The sequence below is a fragment of the Volvox carteri genome, assembly GCF_000143455.1.
Source record: "Volvox carteri f. nagariensis unplaced genomic scaffold VOLCAscaffold_28, whole genome shotgun sequence".
Taxonomy (NCBI): Eukaryota; Viridiplantae; Chlorophyta; class Chlorophyceae; order Chlamydomonadales; family Volvocaceae; genus Volvox; species Volvox carteri.
The window spans coordinates 1023593-1041999 of record NW_003307571.1 but is presented as its reverse complement, the minus strand read 5'-3'; the positions used below and the strand labels follow the sequence as shown (position 1 = coordinate 1041999).

The 18407-nt window shown below is 54.3% G+C and overlaps 2 protein-coding genes across 2 annotated transcripts in view; both read right to left on the bottom strand.

Annotated features, from left to right (window-relative positions):
• The window catches only part of VOLCADRAFT_105429 (uncharacterized protein), a gene marked incomplete at its 5' end in the record, with an annotated part of 9915 nt that extends 3563 nt beyond the window's left edge, over positions 1–6352 (bottom strand). The window contains 8 exons of the mRNA XM_002952164.1: positions 1329–1555; positions 1791–2026; positions 2339–2371; positions 2585–2674; positions 3448–3574; positions 4040–4298; positions 5459–5558; positions 6297–6352. Of these exons, the coding sequence (XP_002952210.1) occupies positions 1329–1555; positions 1791–2026; positions 2339–2371; positions 2585–2674; positions 3448–3574; positions 4040–4298; positions 5459–5558; positions 6297–6352 (1128 nt within the window). The remainder of the gene's footprint in view (positions 1–1328; positions 1556–1790; positions 2027–2338; positions 2372–2584; positions 2675–3447; positions 3575–4039; positions 4299–5458; positions 5559–6296) is intronic.
• Positions 6353–8454: 2102 nt separating this feature from the next.
• VOLCADRAFT_92888 (uncharacterized protein) lies at positions 8455–12910 on the bottom strand (the record flags this gene model as incomplete). The annotated part of the gene is made up of 8 exons (XM_002952163.1): positions 8455–8581; positions 8957–9015; positions 9810–9904; positions 10018–10279; positions 11041–11105; positions 11453–11490; positions 11814–11921; positions 12654–12910. The coding sequence occupies 8 exons, from the start codon at positions 12908–12910 to the stop codon at positions 8455–8457; spliced, it is 1011 nt and encodes a 336-aa protein (XP_002952209.1).
• Between the last annotated feature and the right edge of the window lie 5497 nt (positions 12911–18407).

The following is an 18407-nucleotide window of genomic DNA, read 5'->3' as shown; positions in this document are numbered from 1 at the left end:
GCGGGGTTGGTGGCGGCGGGGTTGGTGGCGGCGGATTGGGCGGCGGTGGATTGGGCGGCGGCGGAGACAGCGGTGGTGGCGGCGGTGGTGGCGGAGGCGGCGGTGGCGGCAGTGGGGCTGGCGGTGGAGGGTTTGGTGGCGGTGGCGGCGGCGGCGGCGGCGGAGTCGGTGGCGGCGAGTCTGGCGGCGGCGGGGTTGGCGGCGGCGGAGTTGGTGGCGGCGGTGTCCGCGGTGGCGGCGGCGGCGGGGTTAGCGGAATAGATGGCAGAAGTGGCTGTGGTGACACTGCCACCATTTCCAAAGTTGAATCGAAACCGCTGTAGCACACAGTAACAAAACTGCCTAAAACCGTCCCTGCAGACTGCAGGAACCGACGGTTAGCCCTCGACGGCGGTCTGGCCACATTAGCGGCGGTGGGGTTTGGGCGGGAACAGGAATAATAGGCGTTAGCAGCGGCAGCAGAGAAGTCCAAGGGGTGCCCAGTATTGAGAAAAAGCCTCAAAACTGTAAGCCTCAAAACAAAGTGCAAATAATTGCTGTTGCATGTACGGCTCAACATGTACGACTTCCATGAGGCCTGACGCCGAGCTGTGCGATGCGCCTACTGGGCTACCGGCCATGTCAACCATACCGCAGCAGGGAGATGGAAAAAGGGAGGCCAGCTGCAGCTGCGTTGACTTTTATGATGTATAATATACGATGGTGACGGCGGTTGGCAGCACATTCGGGCGTGAAGGACGAAGTATAAGAAAAGGAGATAATAGAAATGGCTTGTAACTGCGAGTCCTTGCACGAGCGACCTTAACCTCGTGGGCTGCGCGTTAATCGGCCTCCGACCACCGACATGCTACTGTAAGAATGCGTTCCCGCGCGCACATCCTCTTATCGTCTTCCCGAACCTGAATCCCCAATTCCTCACGTGACAAATAACAATGCCATTTCCTACATTTGGCTTTCAATGATAACTACTGAGGCCTGATTGTAGCAAATGCCGTACATACCGTGCGATTGTACGGACTATGGGATTGTCCGAAAGATTTTCTTTCCGTACAAAGGAAATCCTTGTACGGACGATCCCTTAGTCCGTACAATCTCAAGGTATGTTATAGAGTTTTAGGGTTTGAACCCTAAGATTTATCGTCTATAATGCCGTGTGTTCAGTACGCCAAGGCGCCGTACCTGAGACGACCTGATCTGGCAAGCGGCAACGGCGGCGGCGGCAGCGGCGATGGCGGTGGTGGCAGCGGCGGCTGGGGCGGTGATGGCGGTCTTGGCGGCGGTGGCAGCGGTGGCGAAGGCGGCGATGGTGGCGAAGGCGGCGACCAGACGAATGCGGCCAGGCACGTCGTGATAGTGCTACCTGGCATGGGCTCGCCAGTGCAGATGCGGCGCAAATTATAGTTGCCGCAACGACCGAGCAGGAAGACGCCCCGAGCCAGGGGATCTCCCGTACTCCGGGGATTGCCCGCCGCCGACACCGTCGCCTCCGCCAACCGGCTTCGGAGCTCAAACAGATCCAGCGTAAGCTCCAACATGTCAGAGGAGACAGAGTAGCCTGGAGACAGAGTACAGGAGTGCAATGCGGCGCCCATGGATGCGGAAACGTCAACCCAGACGAACCGAACACAAGCACGTGAGCAATCATCCCAACTCAAATAAAAGAAAGAGAAGACAAGGATACGGTGGTGTGGATCAGGAGCTGCTGAATCGTTTCGGATACCGCACATCCTGACACATCGATGTGCGTGTTGTGTTGTGCGTGGTGCAAGTCTCAGTTGCGCGCCACTTACCCAGGTACGCCGAAACTGGGATTCCTAAGGTGCTGTCGCCGACCCGTGCGTGATCTGGCCTGAACCACAGCTCGCCCTTGAACGCATGGCCCGCGTTGCCTGGGCTGGTGTAAGATGCAAGGTTGACATCATAGCAGAGAGCCCGTTCTGGATCTATCTGGATGACCAGGGACGTGGGCGGTTCAGTAGGGGTTGGGAGTCCAGCGGCCATGTACATCCTGAACGGATAGAACCTCCTGCGCAACATGAACAGGGGCCCCGAACACACGCGTACAAATGCGTGTGGGAGGGAGGAGAAAGGGAAAAGTTTAGGCCGGGGCCACGCAACCAGGTGGCACGACGTGGGGAAGAAACGCAGGAGGCAATTGCCGAAGTGAGTTATTGTTGTCACATGGTTACCGGCCCAGACCTTCATTTCACCTCTTGTAAACGAAACAGCGGGTGGCGACGGGTTCTCTTTGGGAAGTTATCGGATGTTTCAATGCAGGAAGAGGAATCCTCTTTCCTCGGTCGCCCCGCAGGCCGATAAATAACCCGCCAAACCTGACCGTGTTGCCCTGTAGGGAGTTTGGCGCTCGCTACTGTGTGTGTGCGTGTGTGTGTATGTGTGTGTGTGTGAGAGAGTGTGTGTGTATGTATGTGGTAGGAGAAAGGCTACTCCATATGTATGGATGTGTGTGTCACACCTAAAGTGTATGTATGTATGTATGTATGTATGTATGTATGTATGTATGTATGTATGTATGTATGTATGTATGTATGTATGTATGTATGTGTGTGCTGCAGTTCCTCACCGGTTTTCCAGCTGGGCATCTGCACCCCAAAAAAGGTTGTACGGCGAGGCTGGGCAGCTGCAGTTGTGATTCTCGAACGACCCTGGAAAGCTGCGGCATCAAGGTATATGGTCAAAACCATCTCAATGGTGAAATTAGGAGGTCAGACAGGGGAAACTAAGCGGAAAATCCCCCGGTCCTGATTAGGAAACAGCAAACAGGACATAGCCGCCAGGCGGGGCAGGTCGGGACGGACAGTAAATAAGAAGAGATTCCTAACCTAGGCACCCGGGAAAACGTACAATATGCGGAAGGGCCATGTAGAACCTGGCATGGGGCCTGGCGCACTATGCTTTCATGCCCGTTGTCTCATGCATTCCTACCAGCCATGAATAACACAACGCATTTAAGGAAGCTGAAGAACGTACCACGCTTGCTTCTGGCTGTGTGCGATGCTACACCTCAGAGATACACAGCCGGGATTGAGTCATGTGTTTGTGTGTATGTGCGTGTATTTACATAAGGTGTAGTATATGTATTATATATGTATGAATGAATACATTCATACATTATCAACAATGCTCATAAGGTCTCGACTTTACCATTTTCTGAAAAAGGAGGAAGGAAATGCAACAAAACTATTTTACTGTGACAAAAGTAACACAGTTCCATTAGATCTTTATTATTGTTACTTCATTAAATTAATGATATTATTCCATCTTGCCATTCAAGACAGCTCTTCTTGTAAATTCTCCTGCTTCTGCAAACCTGATATATAAAAGGTGTAGCACCAATACTGAGGCCTACAACAAGCACACCGCACATGCATACAATCTGCACGCAATACGCTAGATCCAGACAACCGGTGACGTACGCAACGCTACCTGAAAGCGGTGGGGAAGGTGCTTCCGTCCAAGTCTGGCAAGGTCAGGTTGAGCTCTGCGCCATGTGGATCCCGAGTTACCAAGGGGGCCATTGAGCAGAATGGAGCTTCAAGGGCCGCAAATGAACCTGCAGAGCGCGTTTCCGACAGGTCATGACAGGTGACAGGACATTGGCAAGATAAAAATGAGTATTGGATAACACGGCATAAGCTGTGCAGCGCAGACCTTCGCCATTGCTGCAAGAGCTACTACTTAACATACGTGATCTATACGATATTAGGAAAAAACTAGAGGTAAGAGGAATCGCTCCCTGCACGAAAAAGAAATTGGATTTAGAGAGCGCCCCGTACAAGTACGAGGTAATCCATCCGCAGGAGACCGAAAGGAGGGGGAGCATGTAGCAAGGGCTTTTAACCCGGGGGCTTCAAATCGTTGACAAAACCTGTTCCGAGACCAAAACCTGTTCCTAAAGTCAAAAACAGCGTACACGCGCATGCTGCCTCATATAATGCTTACGCAACCAAGGATTTCATCAGTGAAAAATGGTAACCGGGATACAAATCGCGCTGACAAGGTGCTTCGCTTTCCTTACCTATGGCGCTCAAAGTTAGCGGAGGCGGCGGAGGCGGCGAAGGAGACGGCGGGGGCCTAGCCGGCCGCGCCGTCCGCCGCGGAGACGCCGTCTGACCAACCGACTCGGTGATCCCTCCTAGAAACAGGACCAACAAAACTAACGGTACCCAGGACTTCTGCGAGACGCCCCGCCATTCCAAACGCTGCATGGCACTGTACTCGCAGCCAGCCGTTGGGCGATGGCTGGCGCTTGGAGGAGTAGCAGCAAAGAAGAAGGGCTGGCGAGAGATGCAGGAAGGTGGGGGAGGATGGCACCTGTTTGATCCAGGCGGGGCACCTCCAGCCGGTCCAAAACGTGGCGATCCTCAACAAGATGATTTACGAAACCAGGAATTCAACGGCTTTTTCAGCCGGCCCGTCCCGGATTGCCGAAACCAAGAGGAACTCAGAGAACTCCGAGATGGAACTCAGGAAAGCAGTTATTAACTTTTGATTAAGGGCTGAAAGGACACGGAGTGAAATGCAAACCTAGGAACAAAGAGAATTTGCGCAAAAGAGCCGCCTGACGAACCTGCAAGCAGCAGTTAGAACCATTGCGCCGGTGTAAAAAGCTACATTCGTTGCACCAAGCTAACCAGTGCGCACCAGACCGTAATACTTCCAGGGAAAGAACAAACTGGAAGACGGTATACTCAATAGTAGAACGAGCAGAAGCTGCCGCGAAGAGAAGTCCTCAAAGAGCAGTTTCAGCACGTCCGCGCTTTAGCACAAATTGCATATTATAGACACGTTCATGCCATGAGCGCTATCGACTAAAAGCGGCTCAATACGACGTTCGATCAGTGATAGAGGTGACGTTCGAGGTACTTCGGCTACCTCAACATACCTGCGTGTGCACCAATCAAGCAGTGCTACACTGAACAACTTCAAGCTTGATGGTCTGCAATGACAAAAAGAGCCAAGTTTGCGTGGGAAAATCAATTCCTCGCAAATGAGCTAGAAACAAACCCCACATGCATTGCGCATTATGCACCAGCGGGCATCAGAAAGCAATCTAGTTTTTATTTGCCATATCGGTGAACCTATTGCCATGTTTAAGCGTTGGACACTATTCAAACTATACGAGATGCTCCAGAAGTGCGAAGAAGCACCCTTACCAACCCTTTTGAGTTAAAAAAAGTGTAGAAGCTGCCACGTACAAAGAAGACCTCGCCACGTTCGAAAATGCGCTTGGGCGTTGTGCACCAGCTTGAGCCACTGTTGACAGTATGGCTGCGGAACACTGCTAAGATCCTATCACCGCGTCATATTGACACGTACAAACAGAGTGTGCAAAGAGTGCGTTAGTGGACAGCAGGTAAGAGGAAGAAAGGTCATCACTAAAGCAGGTCTTGCGTCATGAGCTCCTAGCCTTGGAGCTAGGAACAAGTGAACTTACAAGACAACGTCTGTCGCCAGACGCCTCCTTAGATATACCTAAGAATGGCACGAATATACATGATCCATTGCTGATCGTCGAATGGACGCCGTACCGATCACTGTCGGTCGGACATGCAGAATTCATCGAACCTCAGGGAGGCCATGTTGATATGCTTACCTTACTCTGTGGATTCTCATCAAACGACACGAACCTGAACTATACTTCCTATCGTTGGTTATGGGCTTCTTAGGCTAGGTCACATCGACATCGCAGTGATGGCGAAGACTTTCTAGCGCTATTGGCAAAAACTTGCGTTTCAAGCAAGTAGCACGGATAATATGAGTGTTTATAATAATCGGTGCCAAACTTTAAATAGTCGTTCGGGTTCTGTAGTCCTAACAGGTTCCAGGCTGACAGTAACATGCGGTTGCACTTTGTACATCGCGTATTATACTTCTATGAGATTCATAACTGACAGTATTTGATAAATTACACTGCACTAAGGTTCCGGTGCAACGGTGGTCTGGGACATCTGCGGCCGCGAAGTCGATGGACCACCGCTTTCCGAACTAGGCCCCAGCTAGGTTGATTGTAATGAAATATGACTGAGCTTATTTCTATCGATTCCATTAGATATGAGGAAGAATGATTGGTGGCCTACCAGTTATTGACCTTGCCCCTCTTACTTAGCCGTACGTACATGTTATGGGCGCAGTTTGTGCATTGAAGCTACGGACGACTCCTCAGGTAATTGGCATGTCAAAGCATTATTTTGAGCAACTACATGAGCAACTAAGGGAATATGAAAAGCCCCGCTCGTTGCAACCCGTTGCAACGAACAGGCTACTGCACTCACCAGCTACTAACCAAGAAAACTAGCACCTCACAAATGTAGCCTTGATGAAAAGTCATTTTGATGTATATATAACTACCTGATTTTGTTTCGACCGAAGTCATTTTTCGGTCTAACCGTTGGTTCAACGCCATTGCGAAGTCAATGGTCTCAGGCAGTAGCGACGGATTGGTCGTTCGGGTTGTAGCAAATGCATCATCCACTTATATCCTGTAGAGGCTACACGCCGGCAGCTTCCCGCCCACATACGAATCTACGCATACCAGGCCATGCCCTCCAAATACAATATGGCATACAAACGTACAAGCCAGCCTTGAATAAATCCCATTACATTTGGTCCCAAGGACCGTCCATGCGGGCTGAACCCGCAGAAGGATCCCTTGAGACAAGACTGTCCACAGCATGCCCCCTTCACCCTGAGGTTTGCGCCTTGACGTTGGTGCTCCTCTAAAGCACCGTTAGTGCAGCGACGCCCCACCTATCACCTGTCCCGCGCGCCTCGAAGTGCCTTATGCACCGTCCATGCAAAGGACTCAAACAAGCCGTGCTACATAAGCAAATTTCAAACGTGTCATGTTACAGCGTAGGGCCTGTGCATATGCGAACCAGGATACATGAGGGCATTTCGTACTGTGGCGCGGGATGTATGCCATAGAGGTAGGCCTACTCCAACACCATCAAGTGGCTGCTACGGTGTCGAGCAGCGAGGGATGGCGCTAGTAACGAACGAGCAGTGTCCGTGCCTGCTGTTGTCAATGCCGTCATCAAGCCAGGCACAACCTGTCCCAGCCAGCCTGGGATAGGAAGAGGCGTTGACACGACTTCCTGCCTCATGCTGGGGGATAACCTTGGCCCCTCTTGGGCCTCAAATCAGTTGCCAGTCCATCTCTCAAGTGATTAATCTGATAACCAATAGCCTCTACAGCAACAGCAAAGCGATCATCAGCATCCCGTAACTTGCATCCGCGCGCCATATCCTCAGGCCTGCTAGCCACGCATCTATTTTCCATACCCCTGCCACACTCGACGGTGCGCTAACACAGGTATTTGCTATGTCTGTAGGTATGCTATCGAATCCCCTCTCAGCGCTACCTGCTTCGTTGGCAGCACGTGCGCATGGAAGCAATTCACGCGCGCGCAGCTGTAGTAGCTGCGCGCTGCTACAGCAACACTGCTACAGCGCGCACCATCCGCACACTGTATGTGTTGTCTCCAGTCTTTCCGGCTTCGCTCACACTATGCCCAACTCAACACTTCGCGCCCTCCAAATGAAAGGTTTAACTCCTGCATCCGGGCGACGCACTGCTGCTGGCGAAGGAGGCCCTATATTTGTCGGACTGGTCAAGGTGCGCATCGAGCTCGCATCTCCATTGGCACCGACAGCAATTGAAATGTCGCGCACAACATTAACTCCCTTACAGCAACCACGTAACACATTAGTTCGGGCGATAGTTTGCGGTTGAGATGTATGATTAGATGCGCCTTACCTCCTAAAATTTATGATCTATCCAGCGGCACCATGGTGTACAGTGGTCACTGTACACCACTCCACAAGTCTTGGAGACACTATTGCAATTTGTGATGTAAGGTCCTCGGTTCGGTAGACCCCAACATTGTCGGGAGCGTAAGTTTATGGCTAGCTGCTGAGATGTGAAGTCGAGGTCACAGTTGATGGACCGAGTTTCGCACGCTGGATTGGTGGCGACTACTGAACCCTCTGTCTCAATTCTAGATATGGCAATCCAAATGTGTGCAAATGGCCCAGAAGCCTCCCACTCTGTAACAACATCAACGTCAACAACAGCAACAACAAACACGCACCTACCCTCACCTACACACGTAGATGTCGAGGCTTGCAACTGCACTTGCACGACCACGGAACCGGAAAAAGTGATTTCAGCGCCTTGCAAGCGACGGTTTCTTAACATGTAATATGACAGGTTGGGCCCCCCACAGCCTAGAACAGAAAAGTACATCAAGAGATCGAGAAACAAGAGTAACGGAGCGCTTTCACTTTTCCATTCACCCTGCACAATCCATCAAACTTAATTTTCGCTATCCCATTAAAAAATTCAGGCGTTACAACTCCGTAAGGCTCTATGATATCATAGGCAGGCCGAAGCTCGATACCTCCTCGGTACCTAGGAGCAACAAGTTGCACTCACAATCGGCAACAAAACACACACGCGTGTATTAAGTACCAGAAAAGATATTCACAAATGGTAAAGAGGAAGGCAAAGGCACGCAGCGATGCATGGCGGGCAGAGAAACGCATCTTGATGCATGCACTGCAGGCAGCGCCCACAGACGATCACTCAGACGGACACTCCGATCCTTGACAAGCTACTAGCCAGCACGCATTATGCGCCGATTCGAGCTTCGCGTGCTCTGATGGAGAGAGAAACAGGGGTATACAATACCAGACCAAGGAAGGGAAGTGCAACGCTCGCGGGACATGACCGCAAGCATATCGCAGTCGCCTTATTGTAAGCCTCAGGCTTTCCCTGGACTTCTAGGTCCAGTCATCAGACCTGGCTAGACAAGTAGCCACTATTTCCTGCTTCCCGCAGTCTAATTTCTACTAGATGCGGCCAATCGACAGCAAACTACGTGGCTACACACATTCCCCACCGTGTCTAACATTTTAAGGGTGTCAAACGCACCTGGCACCGGAAAGCACCGTACGGGTATCAGACTCAATTGCCTCGATGCCCCTGAACCCCTACGTCGGTGAAGAGGCCTGAAGCTACGGGACTGCATGGCCCTAACCAACCCACCAACCACCCGAGGCCCCCATATTGACCATCCGGGTTTGGACAATGCAATCGGTGCGGCCGTCCGAGCTACCTGCGTTTGTCTGTAACAAAAACACCAGCAGACGCAACCCGCCGTCCTGACATCCGAAATAACATACATATATACATACGTACCTCGGCATTCAAACGCTAACACAACGTATGCGCCGCAGTGCTGTTAACCAAATTCACAATTGAACTGCGATGCAGCACGTTTCCGCTCTGTCAGCGGCGGGATGTGCCCCCTTGCATTTTAAGCATAGGGAACGATAGTAACCACCGCGGCTCGATCCCCCATGCCCGTGGTTACTGCCACCACGTTGGCTCGGTTCTCCATGCATAAGTACCTGTGTACCTGCTCATGCTCTGGACGACTGGACCAGCCAGGGTTTATTGCCAGTAAGATAAATAACCTGGTAACAAACCCGAGTACAGCGCGTGCTGCTGTCCCCTGCCCTCCAGGGCTCGCAGCAGCGGCGACCCAGCTGCCATTCAGCCCGTGAGCAGCTGCAGCTGCGTGTCCAATACTACTTGTACCTCCACACTCAGCAGCACGAAAATGCTTGCTCGGTATTGCTTTTCAACGCGACTCCTTAAGTCTTGTTGTTGATCAAAGAATGGCCCGGCAGATGGATACGAAACGATGTTGAGGCGTGTCCACGAATGAGAAGAGGCACGACCCGGTGGTTGCGTGCTTGCAATATCTGCTGAAGGCCCCCACCAAGTTGCACTTCTGGACCATGAAGGTACCGTTGACGTAGTCGCCCTTGAGCCCGTAGATGAAGAGCTCGATATGCCCCTGGTCAACTGATGTACCTGCGAGCGAGTGATTGGTCCAAATAACGGGATGACAGTTGGTAAGCCAGGCCTCCTAGAGTTCCCATCTAGTAGCGCAGGTTTGCAGCGTTTCGTGTGAGGGTTTGACGCACCTTCGTTTGCATATGTATTTACATGTAAATGATGCGTCCCGAAACGATATACCCAATGATTCGTGGGATCCTGCTGCCCGTGTGAGGGCCAGTGTTTTTTGTAAGTAATATATTCCTTATAAGGAATAAAGAGGCCATTTTGGCCTTTGGAAAAACGGAATGAATTGAGGCCGATCCGTACATTTTCATTCCTCCAGCCAAAAACGTCCATTGCTGCCAGATTGCTCCGTAGTGTGCAGAACTTAGTATTATCGATCATAGACTAGATATGAGGGGCCGTAAGAAGGTCAAGCCCGTGAGTCAACGCGGCATAGCAGAATGTATGACCGGTCCTCACATAGCCAAACACGCAAAAGGCAACGACTTGAACGTCGAACAAACACCAAAACAGCAAGATAAGCCTGAAAATTTTCCTGATAAAGGCTTTTGCTTGGTCGGATTTACTTATTGCTCACAAACAGTGCCAGAACTATCTATGCATGTGCATGAAGAGTGCGCACATGGACGAAAACGCGCCAACTCAGTGCGTGAATCTTGGTCTATGAGGGGAGTCGTAACTTATCGGGGGGGGTCTGGGGGGGACGTANCCCCCCCCAGCGCCCCACACTTACGGAATAAATTACGGCGACCCTAGCAACTTTGTTACTTAGGTCGGAATAAATTGAGACCCCCCCTAAATGAAAAAAAAATCACTGGTGAGGGCCCCGTACATATGCGTTCGCAAAATGGTGACGCAGACAACCGACCGCAACGCCGGGATCAAGCAGACACCTCAGTCTCCGCTTATAGGGGTCCGCCAATATTTCTTTCCGGCTCCGAGGAAGCCGACACGCCTTATCTTGAAGCGATCGAGGAGATGGTGCTCAGTGAACTAGGCATTAGGCCGTCAGCGGCCAGTCCGCACTCACGCTAGCATGCCTAAGCACTAAACCTGAAGGTGCTTGTACGTTTTCCCTTCTGTGCGTGCTGCAAGCACTACACACTAAGCCCACAATAGAACAATCGTTAGAGTGGGAGACTCACCCACGCGGGCTTGCGTGAAATTCGGGACTCCGGTAGTGTTGGCATCAGGCCAGAAGCGGACGCCCCTGCGGCGATAGGCGTGTATGTGTATGGTTGTTAAAGTGGGCTCCAGATTCACGAAGAGTAGAGCCGGTGGGCCAGCTGGCCGTGCACTGGACTAGAGGCAGGCGTGTTGAACTTTAGAGCTGCGCGTTTCGGATGGTTTGCGTGGGAAATCATTGCATGGAAGAACATGAGTACCTGGCGAAGGACGCCCATTACAATTGCAGCAATGCCCTACTGCTAGCCACCCTTGTCGCTGGTCACGGGCCATGATGTGCGAGTTAGGAGAACATTTGGGTGGTTCAAAATGCGAGTTCAAAACAGCGAGCAGTACTGCTGTGAGAATACTGATCTTGTTATCATGCGTTACCTGCCGAGCAGTAGGTTGGAATGACGCAGATACAATTCCTCCCGGAGGGTGGGTGCGTGGGAGACATTGTTATGCAAAGCAAGGATATAACTCGAGGTGCACCGAAAGGTATGGCGAACACATTTATTGTTATACACAGTGCGGCATATTTTATCAATAAATCAGAAGCGAGTCGTAAAAGTCGTATTGGTAAGTATTGCAACAACGGTAGTTGTTTAGCTTCGCTTCCAGGCCATAGATTGCAATCGAAAAAAATTATGGTGCACATCTCAAGAGGCTGTTTGATTGCAAAATCTAGATCCGCGCGGGCCAGGTCATATACATAATTACCGAAAAGTCGCAAAACATTTTATGGCCTCACCGATAGTCGTAGCCTGGGTCGATGGTCGTCATGCGGCTTTGGTTAAAGCACAGCAGTGCGCGATAATCGACGCGTATGGCAATTTTGTTGATGGCCTCCGTAGTAACACTGCGGCGGGCAGATCAGGGTCGCCATTTACCAGGTTACAAACGGTTAAATGGGGCGTCGTGACCTTGCAGTCTAGATCACTGCTCGTGAGAAAGATCGTGGTTCGCCAACTACTTGATAGGTGTTCCCTTTACTGCTTCTATGCTGTGACATACATGTACCACATTATAAAGTATAATTCCAGTATTATTTGCATTCTAGCGGTCTCGGAGTGCTGTCCTTGTCCTATATGATGTGTGAAACAGGAGGGTGTATCTTCGCCCGTGGCAGCTACCCTGCGAAACCCTGCCTTCCCCGGTATTTCGGGGCACCCTCATCCAGTCACCCTAGTTAACCTCTCAGTGGATCGCTCAGGTTCCGCACCCACCACCAGTATTCAACGGAATCTGCCGGGTCGACAGCGGCCCAACCCCATTCCTGGTCGGCTCGCAGGTTAACTTTATCCCAGGTCACCGCCGTCCATCAACCGCCGTCCATCCACCATCGGAAGGACTTTTAACCCTAACGGGTATCGATCCCGGGATCTCCCGGGGGCAATGGTCGTGCCTTACCAGTGGTGCCAAGCCCTATATGTTGCAGGCTGCCAGGCTCGCTGCACTATTTATTCAGGGCCACGCTGATATCGTGAAACGTATATGCTCCTACATCCCGTATCCATCTATCCGTGCAATTGTGCATGTGCGGTGACCAGAGGCCCGACATTTGCATCATCCCGGCCGAAACGAAACTTACTCGCAGACGGAGGCTCCTTCTGCCATGATTGACCTGTCGCAAGGTTTGGGTTGTAGCCGGAAAGTGTAGAATGTCCTGCAATGCAAAGATACGGCCACCAGACGTGCCAAATTAGGCGAAGATAAGCTGACCATCATGAAGGTGGCCTCATCCACTGAGCAGTTCGCCGGGTAGCCCACACCCTCTTCATTAAAGAGGCGACGGGCTCTTCGGAGGTACTGGGTGAGGCTATTCTTATTTTGCAACGGACCTTCCATCGTTTATGGTCTCATTTACGATGGGAAAATGAACAAAAAGAGGTTTGGTGGCGTCTCTCGGTTGAGGATGGGGTACCTATGTTAGGAAGTTCCCATCTCAGGATGTCGCGGCCAGCAGTGTGTGGTGGTGGAGGTGATCCAGTACATTCCCTGGGAGTGTTTCCCCTCGCTGTCATCACTTCTGGGCCTTTCCGGTGGCACAGGCAGTAGCAGATCAACTCACTCTTTCGATAGGATTGCCAGCACGGTGGTACAGGACCTTCCTGAAATGGTCGGGTTGCCGGTTTTCCCCTTCCCATGCCCGTCGGGCCCACCCGATAGCGTTTTTGCATAACTTTCAATTTCTGTCGGGTGCCCCGATAGCCCATCCCAAAACCTGTCGGGTGACGCAAGAACGAAATTTCGCTGTATGCCGCTTGAAATTACATTTATTCGTATTTTATATGTGTGCCCTTCGCTTATGTATCCAAGCACGGATCCCTGTACAGCAGAGTCAAAGGATAAAGAAGAAGAGGCAACGAAGTGAACGAATGCTACCACTACATTACATATTTCCATCCAGTTATATTTGTATGAATGCCATTATGTATCGCTCTAGCTGTCCGTCGCCGGAGGGCCAACCGACGACCCACGGCACCTAGCGCCCCAAACCCTGTCGGGTCCCCAGACGGGAGCCCTCCGGGCCCCGTCGGGGGCTCCCGATGGCCGTTTGGCGTTTTCCCCCTTTTTCGTCGGGTCCGCGCGACAGCATTTTCCAAAGCCTGTCGGGACTTTCAGCACAAGTGCCATTCCTGTCGGGACCCGATCGGACTGTACCACCCTGATTGCCAGTCTCAAGAGAACAACTTTGGCTTGTCCAAGCCCCACAAACAGTGCAACAATGTGTTTGGGATGTTGTGGCTCTTGCTGCGGTGTCAGCCATGGAGCATGGGAGGCGATATATGATGTGTGAAACAGGGGGGTGTATCTTCGCCCGTGGCAGCTACCCTGCGAAACCCTGCCTTCCCCGGTATTTCGGGGCACCCTCATCCAGTCACCCTAGTCAACTTCTCAGTGGATTGCTCAGGTTCCGCACCCACCACCAGCATCCAACGGAATCTGCCGGGTCGACAGCGGCCCAACTCCGTTCCTGGTCGGCTCGCAGGTTAACTTTATCCCAGGTCACCACCGTCCATCAACTAGGGGCGCAATGCCTTCCACCATCGGAAGGACTTTTGACCCTAACGGATATATGGTTGCAAACATGAAAACCAACCCGGCACTGTTACCTGGCCCTTCCCTTACAGAAGGAGCCATTTGTCGAGTTATTGTTGACTTTTGGGGCCGCTTCGCAGCTCTGGGAATTCCACGGAAAGGTTGGGATTCTGTTGGCGCACATCACCCCTTCTTGCGAATTGTATCAGGCAAATTGCTATGCTAAATTGCTTGTCCATCGGTGACCGATGGACGATTAGCTATCACCATTTTTTTATTCTCTTTATTGGAGGACTTTTCAGGCTCAGGCCCATTTCAATAATAATGGGGGGTCCTCAGCCTTCCCTTTCCTCGCGGTTTGGCTGCCTAATTGCCTTTAGTTGTCTCATCTGGGTGATTGTCTAATTCGTATATTAGTCCCTAATGCAGTGCACGGCCAGCTGACCCGATGGCTCTACTCTTCGGGAGTCTGGAGCCCACTGTAACCACACACACACAGTTCAGGGCCACATTGATTTTTCTTGACACGGCTCAGTTATTCACTAAGCACAGGAGCCAGAGCGATGCGAAGTTCTAGTCCTGTGCTGATGGCTGTGGTTACCTGGGGAATACCAGGACACCGCCCGAATCCGTACTTTGTAAGTACAAAACTCGTATACGATCATGCGTATGAATGGCATGTCAGATTGTCACACGTTTGGTGCTTTGTGAATAAGCGGTATAAACAATTGGCGATGCTCTATTCCTGGATTGTTGTATAGCAACGACGCGTAAGGCCCATGCCCTGGACCGTTGTTATATGACAACGGCACGGTACGGACAGCGTTTTCTGTGCCCCTGCATGTCATGTCAGCGCAACCTTACGGACTATCTTAAGAACGCTCCCCGCCCGCCCGGTGGCATAGCGTCTAACACCCGACATTCTCGCCGTAAGTAAACCCCCTTCCTTTTTACTTCTTTTAGAACTATAGCAGCTCTCGATGGCACACATAGCAGGACTGCCCCTCAGCGTAATTGGCAGTTGTGTGCGGAGGCCATGCTTCCGTTTGATCAGCAGAGTCACGAGAAGAATAGTGTAGACCGGCACAAATGCAGATCGAGTGTAGCGCCGGCGTGCTTAGTAGTGAAGATTACGGCATGTGATGTAGTTGCTAAGGACGAAGTAGCACCACCATGCTCACGCAGTGATTCGACCCATGGTTCGTCAAGGCAAACTAGGGATCCGTTGGCCCGCCAATCGGTCCTAGTTTGACCCTACGTTAATCGCGTTTAAATGACAACTTTTCTTCGCCGTCATAGGCAAACAGGTCCAAACAAGGACTGGCGTGAAGCAATTAGCCACACTGTTCGCATTAGGTACTGGTAACCTCCTTCTACTCCAACTGCAACTGCTACTTAACTACTTCTACTGCTACGTAAACACTGCTACTGCTATTACTGCGTTCATTCCTATGATCGCTACTGCTACTGCTACTGCTACTGCTACTGCTACTGCTACTGCTACTGCTACTGCTACTGCTACTACGACTAGTGCTACTGCTACTGCTACTAGTGCTACTGCTAGTGCTACTGCTACTCGAACTTACTGGTTACGGAAAGTCATCTCGGGACCAACTACGAAGTCGTACGGTGATGATTCACATGCGCACACGTTCGACTTGAACTGGCCGTACGGGAACTGATCCGTGTCCACGAACACGGAGCCTTTGGTTCCCGCCACTCGACAGCTTACGGACGTGTTCCCTGGGCCGCGAGGAATGGAGCACACGGATTTGTCGTACAGGGTCGTCACACAGCATAGGGGTAGGTCCTGCATCCATCCTACGGATAGGTCCTAAACGCTTCTCACTGATGTACAGAAGTACGTTAAAGAAAGACAACAGATGAGGATAGATGCGCATGCGTGTGCGCAGCTCGACGTCCATAGGATCACAACTCGCTTGTCTGCACTGCTGCTGCTGCTGCTGCTGCTGCTGCTACATTCATCATTTGCTCCCCTCGCTGGCCTCGAAGAGATCATAATTCATACACAATGCATATTGCATATCAACCCCATGTCATCCACTCCACCATATATTTCACTTCACGCCGAAGTATATGGGCCTGCATTGACAGCCAGGTCCTTCATTTCACCTTACCTACAAAGCTCGGTGCGAGCGGTGGCGCGGGTGGCGCGGGTGGCGGGCTGGGGGACGTGGGTGGTGGGCGCGGTGATGCATGCGGAGCCGGCGATGGAGGGCGCGGGCTGTCCAGCGGCGGGTTAGGCTTTTTGGAAGGAGGCGTCGAGACAGCTGGCGGCGTCCGCACTGGAGTCGGGTACGCGGGGTGCTTAGGGGAGGTCGGTGTCGCCGGCGGCTGCAGCGGCTGCTCGGGCGGTGCATCCGGTGTGGATGGCGGAGGCGGGTCCACTGCAGGTGGTTGCCAAAGAGGCTCTGAGGGCGCCGACGGAATAGGCGAACGTGGCGGAAGCAAAGGAGCAGGTGACGGCGGTGTCGGGCTGGGCGGCGGCGGTGACGGCGGTGTCGGGCTGGGCGGCTGCGGTGATGGCGGTGTCGGGCTTGGCGGCTGCGGTGACGGCGGTGAAGGGCTGGGTGGCGGAGGTGACGGCGGTGTCGGGCTTGGCGGCTGCGGCGAAGGCGGTGTCGGGCTGGGCGGCTGCGGTGATGGCGGTGAAGGGCTTGGCGGCTGAGGTGACGGCGGTGAAGGGCTTGGCGGCTGCGGTGAGGGCGGTGAAGGGCTGGGTGGCGGAGGTGACGGCGGTGTCGGGCTTGGCGGCTGCGGCGAAGGCGGTGTCGGGCTGGGCGGCTGCGGTGATGGCGGTGTCGGGCTGGGTGGCGGAGGGGATGGCGGTGGTAGGCTGGGCGGCTGCGGTGAAGGCGGTGTCGGGCTGGGCGGCTGCGGTGAAGGCGGTGTCGGGCTGGGCGGCTGCGGTGAAGGCGGTGTCGGGCTGGGCGGCTGCGGTGAAGGCGGTGTCGGGCTGGGTGGCGGAGGGGATGGCGGTGTTGGGCTTGGTGGTCGTGGCGATGGAGGTGCAGGGCTTGGCGGCTGAGGGGATGGGGGTGCAGGGCTGGGTGGCAGAGGCGACGGCGGTGGTGGGATGGGCGGCTGCGGTGATGGCGGTGTCGGGCTGGGCGGCGGAGGTGAAGGCGGGGCCGGGCTGGGCGGCGGAGGTGAAGGCGGCGCCGGGCTCGGCGGCGGAGGTGACGGCGGTGCCGGGCTCGGCGGCGGCGGTGACGGCGGCGCCGGGCTTGGCGGATCCGGCGATGGGGGCGTTGGGCTGGGGGGTTGAGGTGACGGCGGCTCCGGGCTTGGCGGCTGAGGTGAGGGCGACGCCGGGCTTGGCTGCTGAGGTGACGGCGGCGCTGGGCTTGGCGGCTGCGGTAACGGCGGCGCCGGACTGGGTGGTGCCGGCGACGGCGGCACTGGGCTTGGTGGCTGAGGTGACGGCGGCGCCGGGCTGGGCGGCTGAGGTGACGGCGGCGCCGGGCTTGGTGGCTGAGGTGACGGCGGCGCCGGGCTTGGCGGCTGAGGTGACGGCGGCGCCGGGCTTGGCGGCTGAGGTGACGGCGGCGCCGGGCTGGGCGGCTGAGGTGACGGCGGCGCCGGGCTGGGCGGCTGAGGTGACGGCGGCGCCGGGCTGGGCGGCTGAGGTGACGGCGGCGGCGATGAGGGTGCTGGGCTAGGCAGCTGAGGTGTCCGCGGCGCCGGGCTTGGCGGCTGAGGTGACGGCGGCGCCGGACTGGGCGGTGCTGGCGATGGCGGCGCCGGGCTTGGCGGCTGAGGTGACGGCGGTGAAGGGCTGGGTGGTTCCGGCGAAGGGGGCGACGGGCCTGGCGGGGGTGGCGAGGGGGGCGCAGGGCTTGGCGGCTGAGGGGATGGGGTTGCAGGGCTGGACGGCGGCAGCGACGGGGGCGTCGGACTTGGCGGTTGAGGTGACGGCGGGGAAGGGCTTGGCAGCTCCGGCGACGGCGGCGCTGGGCCTGGCGGTGGTGGCGATGGCGGCGGTGGGCTGGGTGGTGGTGGCAATGGTGGCGACGGGCTTGGCGGCGGAAGTGATGGGGGCTTTGGGCTTGGCGGTGGAGGGCTTGGCGGTGGTGGGCTTGGCGGTGGTGGGCTTGGCGGTGGAGGGCTTGGCGGTGGAGGACTTGGCGGTGATGGGCTTGGCGGTGGAGGGCTTGGCGGTGGAGGGCTTGGCGGTGGAGGGCTTGGCGGTGGTGGTTCTGGGCCTCGCGGTTCCGGCAATGGCGGAGTCAGCCGCGGAGGCGGCGGCAATGGCGGCAATTCACCAAGTATTCCCGGCGAG